Below are 21,748 nucleotides of genomic sequence, written 5' to 3' on the forward strand. Positions count from 1 at the left end.
TATAGACAAATACCACAAAGACTTTGAGAATAGTGTAAGAGTCTTTTAGGATAGTTTGCTCTTCTCAAAAAAGCTAATGTATTTGAATTAGGATCTTTACTGACATCTTTCTATTTCTGGACTGTCATGTCCACAATCACTCTGGCCTCTCAATGATCTCGCCATTTATATATTTACTTTTATACCTATTATCAGCTATTTTTCAACTCACTTGCAAAGCAATACATTGTAGAGTAGATATGTTATACAATTTATAGGCTGGTATGGAGGACTAAGAAGTTGACAGGACGGAAACTTCCCACTGAGTTTCAGGCTGAAGAGTCTCATCTCTAGGCCAGCGTTTACTCTACCTTCTGTGACACTCTTCAGAGCAACAATAGGAGTAGATAAGTGGCCAGTGTATTCTTCTGTGCCATTTTCCCAAGTGGTTACATTTTCAGACTACAAATTCCAGCCATTACTCCTGGTTTGTTATTTTTAAGCCACTCTATATTTCTTTGAAAGTGTTTTCCCCCCGTAATTTGTTATGGATGAATCCTAGAGAAGAAATCATGAACCCAGACCTTGTTCTTTAGGGAAAGGATCTCCTGGGACTTTCCTGGTAGCCTAAGAAGAAACACACAAACTAACCATGCTCTCAAATAATCAGAGCAGAATTTAAGAGAAAATGAGGTGGATTAAAATTTATCCCAAAGTATATAAAAATGATGAGAGATAGAAGACTTTATTCCTGGTATTGAGATGTCTAAATCCTAATTATCTTATTTAGCAAATCATCTTCACATCTCATATTATAATACTTATGAATTACTGATTTATTCAAATTCGAAGATTCCAAATTGAGAAAAGGAATTACCCCTTAGATCAAGTCTCCTCTGTTCAGGAGATTTTAACAAAGTATCATATATCGGGCAGCTTAAGTCAACAGTAATTATAATTCAGACTTTCAGAGGTGGGAAAGTCCTGAGACCGGAATGTGAGTAGAGCAGTTCCTGATGAGGGTCCTCCCCTCATTTGCTTGACTGTAACATGCTATCTCACCGTCTTTTCATATTGTAAGAAAGAGCTTGCCGACTCCCTTGAGTTTCATTTGTAAGAGAAGAGCCCTCCTCAGCAATCCATCCTCTCATTTTGGGGGGATTTGAATTCCTAAATGAAAGTTTTATGGGGCACGTAAACATCCCAACCTAACACTCCTGGATTCTCTTTTTACTTTTGGTACTCAGTACACATGTAGCATCTGAGAATGACATTGACCCATCCGGGAAGCAAGAGCTCCTGACGCAGGGCTAATTTCATCGTGGTCAACACAGAGTGCTCTAGCGCGTCATCTCATCTAGTTCTCCCAGTAATTGTAATAATTAGGTCGTATTACTATCCCATTCTGGGCACTTTCTGCTTGATCTCTGAATGGGCTTTAGAAAGAATCACAAAGAAGTACTCGTCCGAACTTTTCTATTTGCTAGTTATGTTATATAAATATTCTATTACCTTAAGAAGTTTTGTTTCATTCATTGCATAATTAGGTTTTCATACCTGGAGGTCTTATCCTGTGGACTCAAAACAACTGTGAGTCCATCCAAATAAATCAAAAGAAAACCTATTTCAGAAAGTAATAGAAAGCAAAGCTCTTCCCCTGAATGCTGTTCTGAATTCATGCGAATGAAATGATATGCAAAACCACTCTAATATTTTCTCGCGTTTTGCAGATTTTCAGGCTCTCCCCAGAATTTCTGTTTCTTTTATGTAGCATAATATGAATAGTATCATGGTTGCATCTGTAAGAAACATATTCATTCCTTTTTCTTTTTTCTTTTATTTCAAAAGCAATGACCATTTGCATTGCAGTTATACTCTATTCTATATTTTACATAGAATAGAAATTAAATCGTTTAAAGTACGTGGGTATTGGGTAGCAAAATTTTTAAATTTTATGTATAATCCTATACGAATTTCTATAAAGAATGTCAACTATTCCAATCCTTATTCATCTCATCTAGAGTCTCTGGAATCTGATAATTAAAATACAGGAAGAAAAATGTATTTAGCACTGTATTAGTAAATATCAGTGTTGAATAGTTCTTGCTGATGACAAGGTTATTCATCTTTTTTCATAGTTAGCCATACTTCAAAAAATGTATCATGATCTCAAACTGACAATGAAGTAGGTGAAATAAGCATTTTTAGACGCACCAGTTTTCCTGACACAGTTTGGATAGAAAAGTCACTTTTCCTTTCAAGTTCCCTCCATTGTGCAATCATGTAATGTTACTTTTTTCATACTGATGTTAGTAAATGGATTCATTTATAGCTTACTTAATAAATTCGTATGACTCACTCCCTACAGTCTGCAGTGAAATGGAAATTTAAAAATTGATATAAATATTTAAACCTCTATTTGAGTTATGGAAGTTAAATAACAACAACAAATTATCTAATTTAATGCCTTTTACATACTGTTAGAGATGTGTCATTCCCCACTACCCTTCAACTACTTTAAGATTCTCTTTATTGAGGAACTTTAACAATTAACAAACAGACCTATTCTTAGCACCTACAAAGAGCCAAAGACTTGTGTATAATTTATTCTCAGTTTTCAAATCAATTTCTTATATATATTTCATAATTTTCCAAAAAATAAATAAAAGTTAAGTGATTTTTTTTTAATTAACCAAGTAATATTACTGCACAGGAAGAACACAGATATAAGGCTTAGTGGAGAAAGAGCTTGCTGTGCAAGCGAGAGGTTCGGTGCTCAGATGCTCAAATCCTCACCTGTAATTCTAGCTTCTAAAGATGAAAACAGAGATTCCAAAGAGCGATGTGGCGAGAGAGAGACTCCGTGAATTTCCAAACTGTGGATGTATTGTTGTAAAGAATAAAGTGGAGGAGCTGGTGATGAAGATCTCCAAACAAAACCTGAAACACGCAAGTGAACACACACACACACACGTGCCCTTGTACACAGCAAAACACATATAAATCCAAAGAAAAAAGATATATATATATATATATATATATTCTGAAAAAGTTTCTTGTCCTTATCACTCATTTTTAATAAGAATGGCAGGAGAGAAGAACTCCCCCTTTCAGTGGACTAGGAGAAGGAAATAGGGGGAAGATGGAGGGAGGGGAGGGTCAGACAGGAAAGAGATGAGAGAGGGAGCTACAATTGTAATATAAAATGAATAAATTGTAAAATATTTAAAAATAAAATAAAACAAAAATGAGGAAAAAATCAAGAGAACAACAATAAACATTGTTTAGAATACCTTAACTGCATTCTAAATTGTTAAGGCTATCAGTTCCAGTCATTCACCACTAAAGAGACAAGGAGCATGCTTTGGAATAGGGGCTCACTGAGCATCACTGATTTGATAAATTCTCATTTACTTTGGCCTCTGAGAATCTCACTGTATCTATGTATGGCACAGCAGCAGCACAAAAATAAAATTACTTGTGTTCTGCTCAAAATTTGGCTAAGAGTCTCAGCATCTACTTTGATACACTACTGAGTAGTCTTTCAGAGACCCTCTGTGGAAGGCTCCTGTCCTGTTCCCTGTCTTCTCCTACTTCAGATGTCTATCCTATTAGCTCTTCTGAATGAAGATTAAGCATCTTCTCTAGGTCCTCCTTGTTGTTTAGCTTTTTAAGACTACAGATTTTAGTATGTTTATCCTATATAATATGGCTAATATCCACTTATAAGTGAATATATACCATGTGTGTCTTTCTGCTTCTGGATTACCTCACTCAGGATGATCTTTTCTATCTTGAGGTAGCACTATGATATTAGGGTATTGAAGCAGATGCTGAGACTGATAGCCAAACTTTGGGCAGAGTGCAGGGCATCTTATGGAAGAAGGGGGAGATGGAAAGACCTGGAAGGGTAGCAGCTCCACAAGAAGAGCAACAGAACCAAAAAATCTACGTGCAGAGCGTTCTGCAGAGAATGATGAATCAGTCAAGGACCATGCATAGAGAGGACCTAGCACCCTGCTGAGGTGGAGCCCATGGGGAGCTCAGTCTCCATGTGGGCGCCCTAGTAAAGGGAGCAGGCCACAGAGAAAAAGGATCAAAGCAGTTCTGATGAGACCTGATAGGGTCAGATAGTAGGTGAAGAGGGCCTCTTCTATCAGTGGACATTGTGGTGGGGGAGGGGAGTGTGGGAACAGGAGAAGATTAGGGAAGGGACTACAGCAGGGATAAAAAGAGAATAAATTTTGATAAATACTACTACTACTAATAATAATAACAACAAGAATAATAAAGAAAAAAATTACTTAAACCCAGGAATTCCTGATATAATTATTTAGGAAAATCATGGTTATAAAGTGATTCTCATGCAATCATTTCTTGTCTCTTTCTAAGATTCAGAGTATATACAGTATGTGGGACAAAGCATATGTCTGTCCAGATATTTTACAGCTAACATTGGAACCTTAGTGCTTCCCTTAACTATTATATTACAGAAACATTGCCTTGGTCTCCTCTCCAATTACTGTGGATTCAAAGAATTTATGATAATTACCTCATCATGATTACCATTTTGTTGAGGCTATTTTTTTTTTTTCAATGCTGTTTATTCAGGAACATTGAACAATCCTCGGACCCCGGGGAAAGCCAGCCCACAGCTTAAATAGCCTCTGGGTAGCCAACCCAGGCGTGCCACGGGGGCAATGTAGATAGGTCCACATACATGGAAGCAAGCCAGATCCTCGGCCTATTAACCCCAGTCTGTGGAGTTCTTGAATCCTATGTGAATTATTCACTTTCCTTGTAGAGTAGAGATAGACTCTTGAATCTCCATTATATGGCTAGTCCTCATTTTCTTGGTTTTATTTGTAACTGAATCACTATTAAATCAAAACTTAAAAAAAAAGGAAATAATGAAATTTGCAAGCAAATGGTGGGCCTAGTAAAGATGATGCGGAGTGAGGTGTCCCAAAAGCAGAAAGACACACATAGTATATACTCACTTATAAGTGGATATTAGACATATAATATAGGATAATCATACTAAAATCTATGCACCTAAAGAGGCTAATCAAGGAGGACCCTGGGTGAGATGCTCAATCTTCATTCAAAAAGGCAAATGGTATGGACATCAGAAGAGGGAGAAAACAGGGAACAGGACAGGAGCCAATCACAGAGAGCCTCTGAAAGACTCTGCCCAGCAAGGTATCAAAGCAGATGCTGAGACTCATAGCCAAACTTTGGGCAGAGTGCAGGGAATCTTATGAAAGAAGTGGGAGATAGAAAGACCTGGAGGGGTAAGAGCTGCAGACAGAGGGCAACAGAACCAAAAAAATTTGGGCACAAGGGTCTTTTCTGAGACTGATTCTACAAAAGACCATGCATGGAGATAACTTAGAACCCCAGCACAGATGTAGCCCATGGTAGCTCAGTGTCCAAGAGTAATAGGAACAGGGACTGTCTCTGACATGAACTCATGGGCTGGCTATTTGATCACCTCCCCCTGAGGGGAAGCAGCCTTACTAGTCCACAGAGGAAGACAATGCAGCCAGTCTTGATGAGACTTGATAAACTAGCATCAGATGGAAGGGGAGAAGGACCTCCCCTATCATTGGACTAGGGGAGGGGCATAGGAAGAGAGGGAACGATTAGAAAGGGATGGGAAAGGGGGCTACAGCTGAGATACAAAGTGAATAAACTGTAAATAAAAATTAAAAAAATTAAAAAGTTGTAACTTTAATTGTTTTAATAATGAAGTTATCAATAAATAAATGTCAATAACAGTAAGTAGCTTGTGGTACTATTTCAAACACTTTCATGATGATTGTTAATTGGTAGATCTTTGAATCTACTCTAATAAAGTCATATATCATTTCTAATGAAAAAAAATCCAAATAAAGCAGAAGAATCACAGTTCCGTTAATGGCACATATCTAGAAACCTACTTAATTCACTATATAGTTAGTGAAGAGATGAGAAGATAATGATGGCAACTCCTCTTACCAAAAAATTGTTTACCCTATTACTCTTATTAATTCCTACCGCAAACACCAAGCTATATAACCAATCCCTAACTATTCTCTTACATTTCAATTTTGAAGAGTTTTCTCAACTGAGGGACTACTCTCATATTCACTTAAAACTATTAGTTTAGCAACATGCTGCATGGTACATATATAAAAACATATTTTATCTAGTAAAAACATTTACTGCAGTACCAAAAAGTACATATTTTTTTACCAACTCATATTAATTGAAAATTTAAATGGTTACTTAAAATGATAGTTTAACAAGCTATCATGACTGAAATAAAACTTCAGAAATGCAGTTCACTTAGAGATAAGTTAAGGAAAAGTCCATGTTTCCTTGAACAGCAATGAATAACATGTTGCCAGTACACTTTGCATTGGCCTGAGTTTGTTGTTTTATATTGTATCTTGTAGCAATGGCTAATTAACATAAGGTATCTAATAAATGTGATGGATTGTCCAATTAACTCTTCATCAGCATCAGTTTTTTTTTTTTTTTTTTTTTTTAAGATTCTGCCTATTGAAACTGATGGTGGTTTATGACCTTCATGTTGCGTATGTGGCTAATCGTTCCTCGGATAATAATTATTAGGCTTCCTGAGCCTCATTCAGTCATTTTGTTTTACAAATTATGATGCCACAGAGCTTCCCAATTCATTTGGCTTCACAACCATGAGTCTCCCAGGATTACTAAAGGTCTGCTCCGGAAGGTAGGCCTCATAAGAACCTCGAAGGAGATTACAGATCTCTCTCTTGTGTAGGTTTTCCATCGACCGTCACACTGACCTGGAGAGACAGTTCAACATCAATGCAGACGATGGCAAGATAACACTAGCAACTCCACTGGACAGGGAATTAAGCGTCTGGCACAACATCACCATCATTGCTACTGAGATCAGTAAGTATCTGGGCTGGTTTCCTCACTGTGTGACTGTGTTTATTGGTACCCACGAGATACCTGATAAACGACCTGTTCTGTCTAGATGTTTTGCCATTGATACTTATTTCCCTGTTCACAAGAAGCCTCTGAAGGTATCATTCCAACACAAAAACAATTTACACTATAGAAAATTAACAGATGTAATGAATATATATTAGAAAGAAACATTTCCATATCTGGATATTTTTATACTTTTTAACTATTATAGAACCATTAAATATCTTTAATAAAATTCTTCAATTTTTCTGAAAATTATGTGTAAAATCTGCTAATTTATGGTGTTACATAAATAATACCTTGTCAGTCTTTGATAGTGTAGATTTTGTTTTTATACTTAATGAAGCCACTATAGTAGCTACACAGTAAAAATTAATATGACACGAGCTTTGCAAGAATGCTTTTTTCATATATATTATTTTATTATTTAAAAAATGTGAAAGGGATGATTCAAGTCCCCAACAATTATGTAAAAAGCCAGGTATATAAGTCTATACGTGCAACTTTGGGGCTATGAGGAAAGACGGACAGATCATGAGAGTTTGGTGGTCAACCTGTCTGGCTGAAACAGCTGGTTCAAGGCTCAGTGGGAAATCTCTCCTAAAAATGTCAGAGAGAAATGACTAAGAAAGGCATCCCACAGTCAAGCTTCTTTCTTCACAGGTGTCTACGTTGGCAAGTACAGAAGTGTGCACTGGCACAAGTGTGCATGCAAACTTTCACCCACTCCCCACACACAACATAAAGAGAACATTCTTTTTATTGTATTTCTAAGCAAAATATACACTGTATAGTGTCTAAATATGTTTCTACGAAAGACAGAACAAGGCCCTCAACATTGCACGAGTTCAAACGAGACGATAGTGAATCCTAGAAGGTCTTGTGTAAAATATAATTTGGAAATACAGATAATGTTAATTCTTTATGTTTTAGTACATATCAGAATAAATGTAAAAAAAAAAGGAACATTAGTGAAGAGTGATGGGCACTTATGCATACCACAAAGAGAATGGAGAGGAAAATCGGTGTTGTATACTCAAAATGCCACTTGTTCTCTGATAGCAACTGTGAAAACAAAGGAGCATCTCTGAGACACAGGGACAGAAAGATAGATACACATGTGTGATAAAGGATGTATTTGTGAGCTATGAAGACAATGTCCTGATTGGAGATTGTGAAAAAAAAAAAAAAAGAATTGTAACTGGATATAGTGAGGTGCATCTATTATCCCAGCTCTGAGGAGGCAGAGGGAGGGAGATCTGAATTACATTTAACTGATCGCTACATGAAGAGACACAGAAGACTCTGAGGACAAAGGAGCAGCATCTCTGTGTGGGAAAGCATATTTAAGTGGAAGTAATGTCTGGCGCTGGGTGGACAAAGGCCTTGGAAACTACCTTTTCCTGGTTTCAGATTCTATTTTCTCCCCTAAGGCCTTACTGTGGCTGTAGTTTCTTCCCTTGTAATGTTAAGGGAACAATAAAACCAAGCACATTGTTTGGTAGTCTGGCTTTATGAGAAGTGTTAAGCCTGTTCAGAAATGTACAGACATGAAATGCCTAGAATTTATAGCGTTGAAGTATCATTATCACCTTCAGCCTCTAAGAGAGAAGAAAAACTGTGCCTCATTACATTAGCTTAAGACCATGGGAAGCTTGAGAGAAAAAAATAGTTTTGTATAAAGGATATAAGCAGTAGTTACCTTTAAAAATAAAATTTTCATGAATAGAATACAATCTACTCAAGTTAACCTTAGTCTGTGCTCCATTTTTAATGAGAAGGATGCCTCTGCTTTAATATTCATCAAGGTTGCCCCAATTATAGGCAATCATGTACTTCGTTGGAAGGAACAAAAGTAAATGAATTCACCAAACAGGTGTTTAAGAAACATTGCAGGGCAATCTAGAAACAAAATATTCATTTTCAAGGAATCTCAAAATGAGAAAGACAAAAGAAAACAGATGTTCTGTGGCAATGAGCTATTAACTTCCGGAAGACAAGAGTGCCACGCCGCTGTCAGGGGAGAGGCAGGCTGCTCTCTTACTTCAGTAATCGTTGGATGTTTCATTCCTAGCACCCATGTATTCAGTGTGGATACTGCCGGGGGTAAAAGAGCCCAAAGCTCTGCTTTTCTTAGAGGTTTTCTGCCCTTGGCCCTGGAAGCACCTACCTGTGAAAGAGAATATTGGGGTGGGCTGAGCTATCTATCCATAGTGCGAGGTACAGATGTAAGAAAAACCATGAGTGCCTGAAACACAATCTATTCCATGTTAGAGAGGAGGGAAAAAATGCCAAAAAATTACATTCTCTTGATGAACATAAAATTTTAGTAAAAACTGTTTCATAATAAAAATGAAAAACAGTTCTTTGTGTAATAGTTAAATAACAAGTTAGGATTCATCATGATTATTACTACAAATACAGGAAAATCAAACTATAAAAGAAAACTGGCACAGTAACAATTTTTGTAATTTATTTCTATAGTAAGGACTGGGATTTGTCTCTGACAAAATTTGTGCAGTTAGTTTCATACAGAGGATAAGCACAGGGTAATTCTTTCCCTAGATGAACTCAGCTTCATCTTGAACTTTAAAGGATTTGAAATTGATAACATGAACATATGCTAATCTGTCTAAATAAGAATCTGTGTGTGTGTGTGTGTGTGTGTGTGTGTGTGTACATTCATTTTTCTCTGTCTTTGTGTCTTGTGGTCTCTGTGCCTCTCGTCTCATTATTTGTCTGTCTGTTTCTTTGTCTCTGTTTCTGTCTGTCTGTCTCCCACTCTCCTTCACCATCCGTGTACGTGTGTGTGTGTGTGTGTGTGTGTGTGTGTGTGTGTGTGTGTTATACATGTGTGCATATCCAATTTGGCTACACTGGCTGGCCAGTGCCAGGGAGTTTCCAAGATCATTCTGCTCTGTGTCCCAGAGCCGGAGTTTGTTCGGGGATTTTGAATTTAGGTATCCTTGGTTATACAGCAAGCAGTTACTCACTGACTAATCCCCCCAGGCCCTATATTTGATTTCACTTACTTTGGTGAGTACAATGACATTAACTGGTGCATTTTAGCCAAGACACATAATTTAGATAAAATTTATAGTTATAAATCTACTGCCAATCTAATTTTATGTTTTTTTTCACTCATGTTCTTAAGAGAATGAGAATATATATATATATATATATATAATTTGCTAGGTTAGGCACAAATAACAAAACTTCAAATGTACAATTATAATTGTCAAGTAAAGTAGATGTAATAAAATCACCAGAATTTAGAAAAAGTGGCATAACTGTGAATATATTTTAGAGAATTGTATTGACTCAGTTTGATTATGGAGTATCAAATGCAGTATTTATCTTGAAAGCCATAGGCCCTGTCTCAGGGAAAATACTAAGAAGGTATTTATTGTATTTGTCTAATATGAATATTATAGCCATCTGGGACAAGAGAACATCATTGGAGAAGGTTCTAATAATGATAGAGAAACATTAATTTCCAGGAGAACAATTTGAAATTCCTGTCGGGATGCCATCTCATCACACAAAAAGATTTAAGCAAATGAAATTTAGCTAAGAAGTGGATTTTTAGGGAAGTCCATCTGTTTTCTATTTTGTGAATAGAGATGTCATCCTTTATCCTCTTGTGTCAGATTAACTTAAATTAATAAGTTAGTAGTTCTCTATGTGTATTTCCAAAGAATTTGCAGTGACGATAGATCGAGCCTGGCATCCTGATCAACTGGCACATCTTATGAGACTCCTGTGCCTGCAGTTACATGCTCATGTGTTAGCCAGACACTAGGTCAGGGCACTAGATCTCTGCTAGCAACTAGTCCATCTCCAGAAACTACACCACATGGTCGTTCTTTATCAGGACAGGAAGTAACCATTTGAGTATGTTGGCCAATTTAATAATGAGATGGACTTCTATAAACCTTAGACTGCATTTAACCCTTAAAGCACTCTTTGCGAGTAGGTATTGTTATATAAATGGCTGAGATGGTGGCACTCAGACATGTGTTAAGTGAGCTGTTCAGTATTTTATACAAAACAAAGGGTGGGGTGTGAAAGAGAGTGCAAGATCATCAGTTGGATCTTCTATCCTCCTCATTTACTGCTCAAATTGAATTTCTGTCATCAATTATCTATTTCTTGAAATGAATGAAGCAATTAGTTTTTCTGTGAACTAAAGAAAGAATGAGAATAGTAGTTGAAGATTTCTATATTTATATATGAACACATTATTATATATTATCCAGCCCATAATGTACTGTATTATATGAGTATATATAATGTAATATATTATCTACATATATGTACATATAATATACATGTATATACATATATATACATATAATATATAATATATGTGTATTATATACATATGTAAAGTACATTAGGAGCAAGGATATTTCTGAGCATGTTCAGTTAAGATTAATTCAATATGGAGAAGACAGTAGACATGTTTATGGCCTGCTCAGATCAGTGTCATGTAACACATACTGAAATGGTTAAAACAGATGACTGTCAAAATCACTTCTGAATTGAAGAGCTTGTCACCATAAATAAGCACAGTGGATAGGAATGCCTCTGGTATTCCCTACTTTCTTCCAAACCGTTTAGTAGAAGAAAAATTTGAAAGGACACTTTAAAGGTACTGAATTATGAAATTATAGCATTTTTCAAATTAAAAATAAATTTCATGAACAGCTTCTTCCCACAAATGGGCAGGTGTTTTCACCCAAAGGGTTTTGACTTGCCTAGCTGTTACCACTTTGCAAGAAAAGACAATTGCACATTCTCAGATCAGGCTCTTTTCTCCTAAAATTTATTTAAAAAAAAAAAGGCAATACAGAGGTTCAATACTTTTAAAACTGGAATTTTAGCTCAATTAGAGACTGGAGAAGAGGTGAGAGGTCACAATGTGGTATATTTTAGGGGACTGTAATTTGCAATCAATACCATCAACCCTAAAGTCAGACAATTGTTTATATCAAAGGACTAGGAGATTGGAGTAGTCACTCACAGATAAGGGCATTTGATGCCCTTGCAGAGGCTCCAGGATTGGTTTCCATCATCCCATGTAGCAACTCACATCTAGAATTCCCATCCCAAGAAATCCAATGACCTCTCCTGGTCTCCCTCCAGCACCGGAAACCTATGTGATGTACACTATGAGTGAAGAATCTTTTTTCAATAAATAAAAATTACAAATAATAAACATTTTTTAAAGGAAGTCAAAATTTAAAAGATAATATGTATCTGTTTTAAACTTATCAATATTTCAACAAAGCTCCCAATCTAATAAAAAGAATTAAATGCATAAAATAAAAATAAGTAATCGTTAAACAACTAAGTAAACAAGAGATAGTCCATCCTTCCCCAGACCCACCTGTTACTAATTAGGATCTAGAGAGGAGAGATTCCAGCACTTATTATTCACAGTGCTATACCCTTCTCTTCATCTCCAAATCAAGTAGCTATTTGCACTCATAAGTACTAAAAAGGGGGCCAGAGAAAGACAGGTGTTTCATGCTCATTCCCTTTGAGTTTTTCTTTGCCCTCTGTGGACTCACTTTGCACTATGCTTGGAGATGAAGTTGTAGGTGGAGCTACAGAAGAGATGCAGGACATCTGAGGATTTTGAAGAAATTGACTTCTTAGAATAGTCTGTGCAGGAGCCTTCCAGATACTCTCAATACCAGTTTTTAAGACTGTGCTCTGTGCATAACTCAATGGTGTGGCATAGAAACAGACAAAACTTAGAACTCTGTTCCCAAAGCTGGCAATTGCTATTTACAGAAAGCACACTACTGCTGGTTACCTGAGAGTATTCAAGGCAAGAAGCATATAATAGTCCATTGAATTAATTTCTTTTAGTTAGTGATAATGCATTGCTCAGGCAAATTACAGTGACCTGGGCACAACATTGCAAATGAAGATTTTCACTAATGATAGTCGAATCTCCCAGGGTAAATGCTACTTTGATAGTACTTAAGGACTATTTCTTCTTGGCTTAAGGCCAAGTTGCTAGAATAATTGCTTTGACCAACCTAAGGTATTAAAAAATATTGTATTTTTGTGGGACCACTCATGGAGAATTTCTAGAGTTGAATGGAATTAAAGCCTTGGTCGTGACTTGGCCTTCTAAGTTTAGACACAATATTTTTTTCTCTTTTACTCTCAGTTCTCTCATCTGAGAAATGGAAAGAGTAATCACTCTTTCAATCTTGGCTGTAATCAAAATTAAATTTTAAGTGATAGTACTATGCCCCTTTGTGAAGAATATGTCTATGAATTTTTTCTAGTTTCCTATAGTTAACCCAGTTCTTTGAGCTTGCATTCATTTCTGGATTTGAGGTCAGTTACTTAATTTATTTCATGCATTTCTTTCTCCTCCTCACAACAAAACAAAACAAATGCAAGAATAAAGACTTGCTAATAGATCAAAGCATGCTTGTTACTGATTGGTGTAGATCTTTCTGTGTGGGATGTTTCTTCACTTACTTCCCTCATGCCCTTCGTCCACGCATTGTATATTGACTTATTGTAGATGCATGGCTCTCAAAGTGAAACAGGCACATGTTTATGTACTTACATGGTGAAACAGACTGATCAAACCCCAGACTTCAGACTTATCAGCAAGAAAATGTGTATTCTTCAATATGTATCTTTGCCTATCAGATAGCCAAGACCAGTACTTCACAAGGATCAGTACCGTTTTTGTGTGTACTGAGGAACAAAAATAAAAGAAAGTCCACATTCATCTGTACTGCTTTCACAAAAAGAAAGAGGCAAAAAGACCTAAACAATAGTGAGATTTGAATGCAGAAGGCTAGCTGCAGTTGTATGTCTATGCTAAATATGACCATCTGGGAACACAGTTGCATGGCAAATGTCTTTCAACATCTAGCAACTCAGACAGGTATACAGATATTATAAGGTGAAGATCAATATTGTCAGCAAAGAAATGGGACAAAAGTGTGGATTGAATAAAAATTGTCCCAATAGGGTTATATGCTTGGATGCTTGGCTTTCAGTTACTGGACTGTAGAGAAAGATTAAGATATGTGTCTTTCCAGATTCTGGCTATTACAAATAAAGCTGCTATGAACATAGTTGAGCAAATGTCCTTATTGAATGGTAGGGCATCTTTCGGGTATATGCCCAGGACTAGTATAGCTGGACCTTGAGGTAGCACTATCCCTAATTTTCTGAGAAAGCTCCAGATTGATTTCAAAAGTGGCTGTTTAAGGTTACATTTCCACCAGCAATGGAGGAGGGATCCCCTTTCTTCACAGCCTCTGCAGCATGCATTATACTTTGCGTTTTTGATCTTAGCAGTTTTGATGGATGTGAGGTGAAATCTCAGGGCAGCCAGAATCTAGAAATAACCTAGATGTCCCTTAACTGAGAAATGGATAAATAAATTGTAAATTGAAAGTGTGATACATTTACACAATGGAATACTACTCAGCAATTAAAAACAAAGAAATCATGAAATATTCAAGAAAATGGACAGAACTAGAGAAGATCATCTTGGGTGAGGTAACCCAGAAGCAGAAAGACACATATGTCATACTTACTTATAAGTGGATATTAGCCATATAATATAGGATAAAAATACTAAAATCTGTAGTCCTAAAGAAGTTAAACAACAAGGAGGATACTAGGGAAGATGCTTAATCCTCATTCAGGAAGGCAAACAGAATAGACATTGGAAGTACAAGAAACAGGACAGGAGCCCTCCATAGAGGACTTCTGAAAGACTCTACCAACCAGGATATTAAAGGAGATACTGGGACTCATAGCTAAACTTTGGGCAGAGTGCAGGAAACCTTATGGAAAATAGGGAGATAGGAAGATTTGTTGTTCTACAAGTTGAACAACAGAGCAAAAATAACTGGTCCTAGTGGGGGTTGCAGACTGATACTCCAAACAAGCACAATGCATGGAAACACGACCCTAGACCCTCTGCTCAGAGGAAGCCCATAGGCTGCTCAGTTTCCAAGTGGGTTGCCTAGTAATGGGAGCAGGACCTGTTTCTGACATGAACTCAGTGACAGGCTCTTTGATAACCTCCCCCTGAGGAATGCAGCCTTGCCAGGCCACAAAGGAAGATGATGCAGCCAGCCTTGATGAGAGCTGATAGACTAGGGTCTGATAGATGGGTAAGAGGTCCTCCCTTCTCAGAAGACTAGGGAAAGGGTATAGGGAGAGAAGATAGAGGGAAGGTAGGATAAGGAGGAGACGAGGGAGGGGGCTGCAGAGGGTAACAAAGTGAATAAATTTATGTATACTTGTGTGTGTGTGTGTGTGTGTGTGTGTGTGTGTGTGTCCCCTTGTCGGAGGAGGTTTGTCACTGGAAATGGGTTATGAGATTTCAAAAGCCTACACCAGGCCCAGTGTCTCCCTCTGCCTCCTGCCTAAGGATCAGAATGTAACCCTTAGCTACTTCTCCAACACCATGCCTACCTGTTGGGCACCATGCTCCCTACCATGGTGATAATGGACTCACTCTATGAAACTGTAAGCAACCTCCCAATTAAATGCATCCTTTCATAAGAGTTGTCTTGTTCATGGTTTCTCTTCACAGCCGTAGAACTGAATAAGACAGAAAAAAAGTGGGAAGAAAAAAAATTAATAGGTAACATGAGAAGGATGGTACTTGTTGATGGGCATGGAGATGGCCATTCTATGGCGATGTTTCCCTCTGTGGAAGGACTGGGGTCAATGCTGCTCTAATACAAAAGAGATTGTATTAGAGACTGTATCCAAGAAAAGTACAAATATAGGGTAATATCGCATCAATTTGCCCCCAAGCAATAGCTTTTCTATAAAGATGCAGAAGTCATATGGACCAGGATAGAAAGTATAGTTACCAGTTTCTATACACAGCAGTTAAAGGAGACTACCAAGGGTTAGGAGAACAGATTTCTAAGTCTACTTTGCTGGTATGCAGTCATTAATTTTCATTTACCTATCATGCATTTATATTTTAGGGGAAGTGATTTAACTCCAATCTGTGTGTTCCTTCCACATCTTTTCAGTTATACTCCAGCTAGTGCAGGTTGCTTTGTTACAAGTTTCCTATTATTATAAGCGTCTCTCTCATCCAAATCACTGGTCAAGTCTAAGTATGTATGAAACCTAAGTAACCTTGAGGTTTTTAAATGGTATCTTTAATATAATAAACAGTTAAATTTTCTACTCTCATACAACATTATGTCATTATTGTGTTTTAAATCACCGTTTCTATTTTCTAAACAAACAAATAAATAAATAAATAAACCCACCAGGGGGTTTCCTGATGGATGCTGACTCCAGACAGAAACTATTAGTTGGTTGGTGGGAACGAGATTTTTAAAATACATACCACTCAGTTATTAGAATCGCACACCTGTACTATTGTTTTCTAGATTTGTAAGCCACCTTTCCCTAAGTGACTGAACACAATATGAAAGGCAAGTGTGAGGGTACACTCCCCGTGTAATAACTGTGGAGCGCTGGCTTCTCATAGAATAACGACTAATCTTGTAATAGTGGAGAGAGGTCTTGGGTCTCCTGTCACCTTCCCAAAAAAGCCAGGCTTTCTGACATAGTAAACTTTATTTCTCTTCCCTTCGAGAGCCTCCAGGCAAGCCTGGAACAATGCCATTCCATAATTCATTACCCAACAAGTCAGTTTATCATTTAATCTGATCTGTATTGAAGAAGTGGCAGCAGGTTATAGAACAGCAGAGCCGAAAGAATGAAAGTGCAGCATGTTTTCTGATTACAGGAATCCTTAATCCAAAGCTTTGGGAGCCAGGCTAAACATAGACCACTTCCCCCTGAGTGTCCCCAGCCACCTGCATTTTAGCACTAGCCCAGTGTCCTGTTTGGAATATGTTAGACATTTAAACTCTGATAACGATAACGTGGGTGGCCTGTGCTGCTCAATCTGTAGCCACCTTTACTTGTGTTATTTAGGACCTTGGAATTTTATAGGATAAAAACTACCCTCAAATGTAACCCAGGTACAAACACTATACTGTTACTAGAATGTGCCACACTTATTAGGTTTATAGCTGCCTGTTGTATACACCTGGGGACACACACCAGTTAAAAAAAAAAAAGAAACTACCATTTTTGGAGTTGCAGGAATTTTTACAAAAGAAGCTGTGTCAAAATTTTGAAAAGCACAGGATTGATGAAATGTACTTTTAGGTGTAAAAGAAATTCCCAGCCCAAACAGCCAATATCCAGTCAGCTTTGCAAAAACACTGTATTTCTTTCTTGCCACACATGTAGTTATTCTCTAAATCTTTATAAACAAACAAGTACTTGGAGCAGACAGGGTTCTTCCCATCACAGTTTTCTGTGACTCTCGGCTGTGTGTTCAGGTTTAAAGCTACTTTGTAACAAAGAAGGCAGGACTAAGCCCAGAGTATCGTCTGAAGGTAAGGAAATCAGAAAGAAGTAGATATGGCTGAAAAATAAAATAGAAAGCAATTCTGGCCACTGTTGGTTGTAAGGCAGTGAATGCACTAAGACAAAGAAAGTAAGGGCTCAGGATCTGAGCATATGTCCTGGAGCAGGACAGGTCAGAACACAGAGAAAGGGGATGTGGAACTAGGTCTGTCAGCCAGCATTTACAATTATTTAGCACTTAGCTAAGCTCCCTTTTCAGACTAATGCTGTTGTTCTCATTGTGAAAAGCAGTACTAAAGTCCCAGTAATCTTAATTCAAAATAAAAAGGAAAGCTGGATTAGAGGTGAAATTTGAATAAACAGAAATCTGTATCTGCTTAAAAGTAATGATTGAAGAGGTCTAGATGCTTCTGGAGACTGTAAGTCTTATTGACAGGGACACAGAGAAGTAAGAGGGTCATGTTTGCTCAGTGCTGCACAGTGCTCTAATCTTATCTGAAACTGCTAAAGTGAATAACTCTCACATACTGTGAGCCACCACCACCCATTCTTTCTGCCAATAAATCAAAGATAAAGTACAAGGTCACCAGATTGACTGATAACTGTGGACTTGATCCTAAATCTGAGTCTTAATTCCAGGTTCTGAATTGTATTATTTATCTGTTCCTGAAGATTAATAAAGTGTACTTAATTCACCCAGATAAAAATCAGAGTGGGCCTCTGCAAAACATGTTTCCATCTGCCCACACCAGTCTTACTTTTGTAAAACTTCAAGAGCAAATCCAGGTGAGGTCAGCAATTATGAAAAAGTTCTCTCATCCTTTCCCAATTTTAGAATTCACAGCCTTTTCAGGGAATTCTTCATGAGATCATGAAACACTGTGGCTGTTTTTAGGTTTTCTTTCCACTGAAAAACCTGAATGGGATGGATGTGATACAGATGAGCATGACATTTAATATTTGCATATGAGAAGGCTCCTCCACCAGAATTTGGACTTTTAGGAAGCTCTTTTTCCTTAATTCTAAAATGATTATACTCCAAATTGGGGGCTAATATTGACATCTAATATCTAAGTGTTTTTGCTACCCAGTAAGAAATGGCGCTGTGGTAGGTACCACAGTCCCACTGCTACAATTTAACTGCATAATAAGGCTCTAGGAGAGGTAGACAGAGAACAAAATAGATAAAAAGAATGGAAGAGAAAAAAGTTTGGACACTGCAATAAAAAACAAAAAACATATGAATTCCTTATTAGCCTGTACTAGCAGTGTCTGAGCTCTATACAAATGATTTCCTTGACCTGCCTGATTTGTTAATTAGTGAATGTAAAATTTTGATATTTAATAAAGGGCTAAAATTCACGAGGCACACCCAGGGATTCTATATGTCTATTACATTGTGCATGGACATATGTATATATCCATGCCATATAACATGTAAACTATTTTTTATTAATGCACATTGTTTTTAAACAATGAAATGATAAATTCTCTCTGAGTGTGCCTTTCCAATGAACTCCATGCACACCATGCCTAAAGAATAAAAAGTGTTTTTAAAAATCATTTCTTTCTTGGCTTTATTTAACTGCTTTGTTTAGCAAACAAACAACTAATGCACTGTGAAGAAAATATGTGTGTGGGAAATTTTCTTTTATTGGTGGTGTTTAAATATGATTTGTCATTAGATGTGTGTTGGGCACACTAACTGTCTTTGTCTGTTTATATTTCAGTAGCTCAGGATATAAAAATACCCACACTAAGCCAGCACTGATTTCCTACTGAACTGTTTTTCATATTCCCAATATAATTATGTAGCAGTTACAATGAAACAAAGATGAACTCTGACGAGTACCATAGAAACCCACATTTGTTTATTAAAAAAGAAGACAAAAAAAATCTAAGAAAGAAACCTGTGTGGGGGTGACTTCTCAGGGTAAATGAACCTAGAATAACTTGAAAATATCTAGATGTTTACTAGAAGAGACTGGTTAGACAAGGATCTTAAAAAGCAGTTACAAATCCTATAAATCACCCCTAGCATGTGAAGATGAGATCTTAGAGAAAAGAATTACTGATTTCATTATCTTCTGTGAACTTTGTCCTTTGAATGAGAACTTTTTGTCTGCAATGGCATCTAACATAAAAAGCGTTAAGATCCAATAGGCTATTAATAAATGTTCCAAATAAATATAGAATATCTACTTAAAATATCAGTGATTCCAACACAGGTTGTTGAAAGCGTAGTTCTTGTCTCCAAGGAGCTTCTGTAGTGAAAGAAGCACCTTTGGTCTACAGTCATGTGGTACAAGTGGTGGCATGAAGCATGCACATGGCTTAAAAAGGAAGTGATGAGATTTACCTACACAGTGCTTTCTCTTGGTTTTTTAATACTCCAGGCAGATATTACAGCATGACAGGTAGTAAATCAAGACTGTCATAGTTAATATGACGTGGAGAGTATAGGAGCTACACAAGGACCAAATATATTTGGGCACAGGGGTCTTATATGAGACTGTTTCTCCAACCAAGGACCATGTATGGATATAACCTAGAACCTCTGCTCAGATGTAGCCTGAGGTAGCTTGGCAACCAATTGGTTTCCCTAGTAAGGGGAACAGGGACTATTTCTGACAGGAAATCAATGGCAGGCTCTTTGACCTCCCCAGCCCCCAAGGGAGGAGCAGCTCTGCTAGGCCACCGAGGAGGACTTTGCAGCCAGTCCTGAAGATACCAGATAAACCAGGGTCAGATGAAAGGGTAGGAGGTCCTCCCCAATCAGTGGACTTGGAAAGAGGCAGGAAGGAGATAAGGGAAGGAGGGTGGGATTGGGAGGGAATGAGGGAGCGGGATACAGCTGGGCTACAGAGTTAATAAAATGTAACTAATAATAAAAATAAAAAATATAAAAGACTTTCATAGACCATTTGACAATGGGATGGAAACCACGAGGTTCTGCTTACAGTGTGATGGAAATGAAGTATTTGTTCTTGATTTGATAGCTTTAGTTATATATATGGCAGCTTTAAATGCATGCACAGTTATTTCTATGAAGACCTTCTGATTTATTTAGGAATGAGTAATACTAATTCTCAGTTCCAAAATTTGACATGTTGCCCAAAGAAGAAACTTTCTGAGGGCAAATCTAATGTCAGAAGTGGAAATTATTGCATCATAAAATTATTTTTCAGTTACAATATTATCAAAACCTTTATAAAACCCTCATGGCTATATAGTTAGGTATATGGAAATTAAATGAACTGTATCTGTGGGTTTGAGTTTAAGCCTTATTATGTATATATAGAAATTATGAATGGTGAAAAACGTTTAATTTTCCTACAGCAAAGATTCAAAGTGAATAAATTTTAATATATAAATAAATAAATTCCTGAACAACAACAACATCAACAAAAATTCAGGAAACTCTGACCACAAGTTTTCTGATACAGGATATTCAACTCTCAGAGTACCTATGGTAAATCATCACAAGTGTACTTAAGGTATATCCATTGCTATCACAGGTTAAAACAGGTTATTAATCTTTGGGCATCTTCATATTCAACTCTGTGAATTATCATGGATGCCAAAATAGCTATTAATATGATTCATTATCTTTTGATATATGCAATTTTATAACATTTAGATATGAATATAAAGGATAGAAAATAAATAATTATTTAAGATGCTGGAAGTTAGAACTGTAGTAAACACTATAAAATTATCATTTCTACTGTAAGGACTTATGTTTGATATTCTGAATTGTGAGAAAATGTGGGAATCACAATGCTTGTGAATTAATTCTGAAGAAGATCATAAAACTTGTAAGAAGACGTAAAAAATTCTACTATTTTATTCTGGTGTATTTTTCTCTAAGGACTTGACTTACTGCCACTCTCTTATGAAAACTTTGGAGATTTTTTAAGGGTACATATCCTACAATCATGTCATCTGCAACAGGAAAATTCAGATTTAAAAGGTTGTAAGGGTTATAAATCCACACTGGAAATGTGGACTTCATTCTTGAGCTTACTATAATTCTACCTCAAGGTTTTCTTTTTTATCTGCTGGATTAAAAGTTACTAAGATTTCTTTATTTCTATTTGATGACACATCTATAGATGTACGTTTGTATTATAATGTAGAGGACAAGATTAGAGATGGGAAGTTATAAGATTATGAAATGGCTATAAGACCTAACATTTTTGTTGGGCAAAATGCTTGTTTGTTTTTAGTCTCTGTTCATTATTGGCAGATTACATATTGTAATATTTCTTAATTATTATGAGATGAGTCTAATAGAGTTCATTCTTAATAAGAAAATAGGATGTTTAGTACTATGGAAAAATATTTGAAGCATGAGAGTCCTTTATTCTCTAGGGTAATAGTGATACAATGA

General features: G+C 36.8%; 1 protein-coding gene across 4 annotated transcripts in view; it reads left to right on the top strand.

The window, feature by feature from the left end:
• Positions 1-21,748, top strand: part of Cdh8 (cadherin 8) — a 424,317-nt gene that overhangs the window by 273,866 nt on the left and 128,703 nt on the right. For all 4 annotated transcript variants that reach the window (XM_060392149.1, XM_060392148.1, XM_060392150.1 and 1 more), the window contains exon 8: positions 6,767-6,903. In XM_060392149.1, coding sequence (XP_060248132.1) covers positions 6,767-6,903 — 137 coding nt within the window. The remainder of the gene's footprint in view (positions 1-6,766; positions 6,904-21,748) is intronic.

Source organism: Meriones unguiculatus, chromosome 10 (genome assembly GCF_030254825.1).
Source record: "Meriones unguiculatus strain TT.TT164.6M chromosome 10, Bangor_MerUng_6.1, whole genome shotgun sequence".
Taxonomy (NCBI): Eukaryota; Metazoa; Chordata; class Mammalia; order Rodentia; family Muridae; genus Meriones; species Meriones unguiculatus.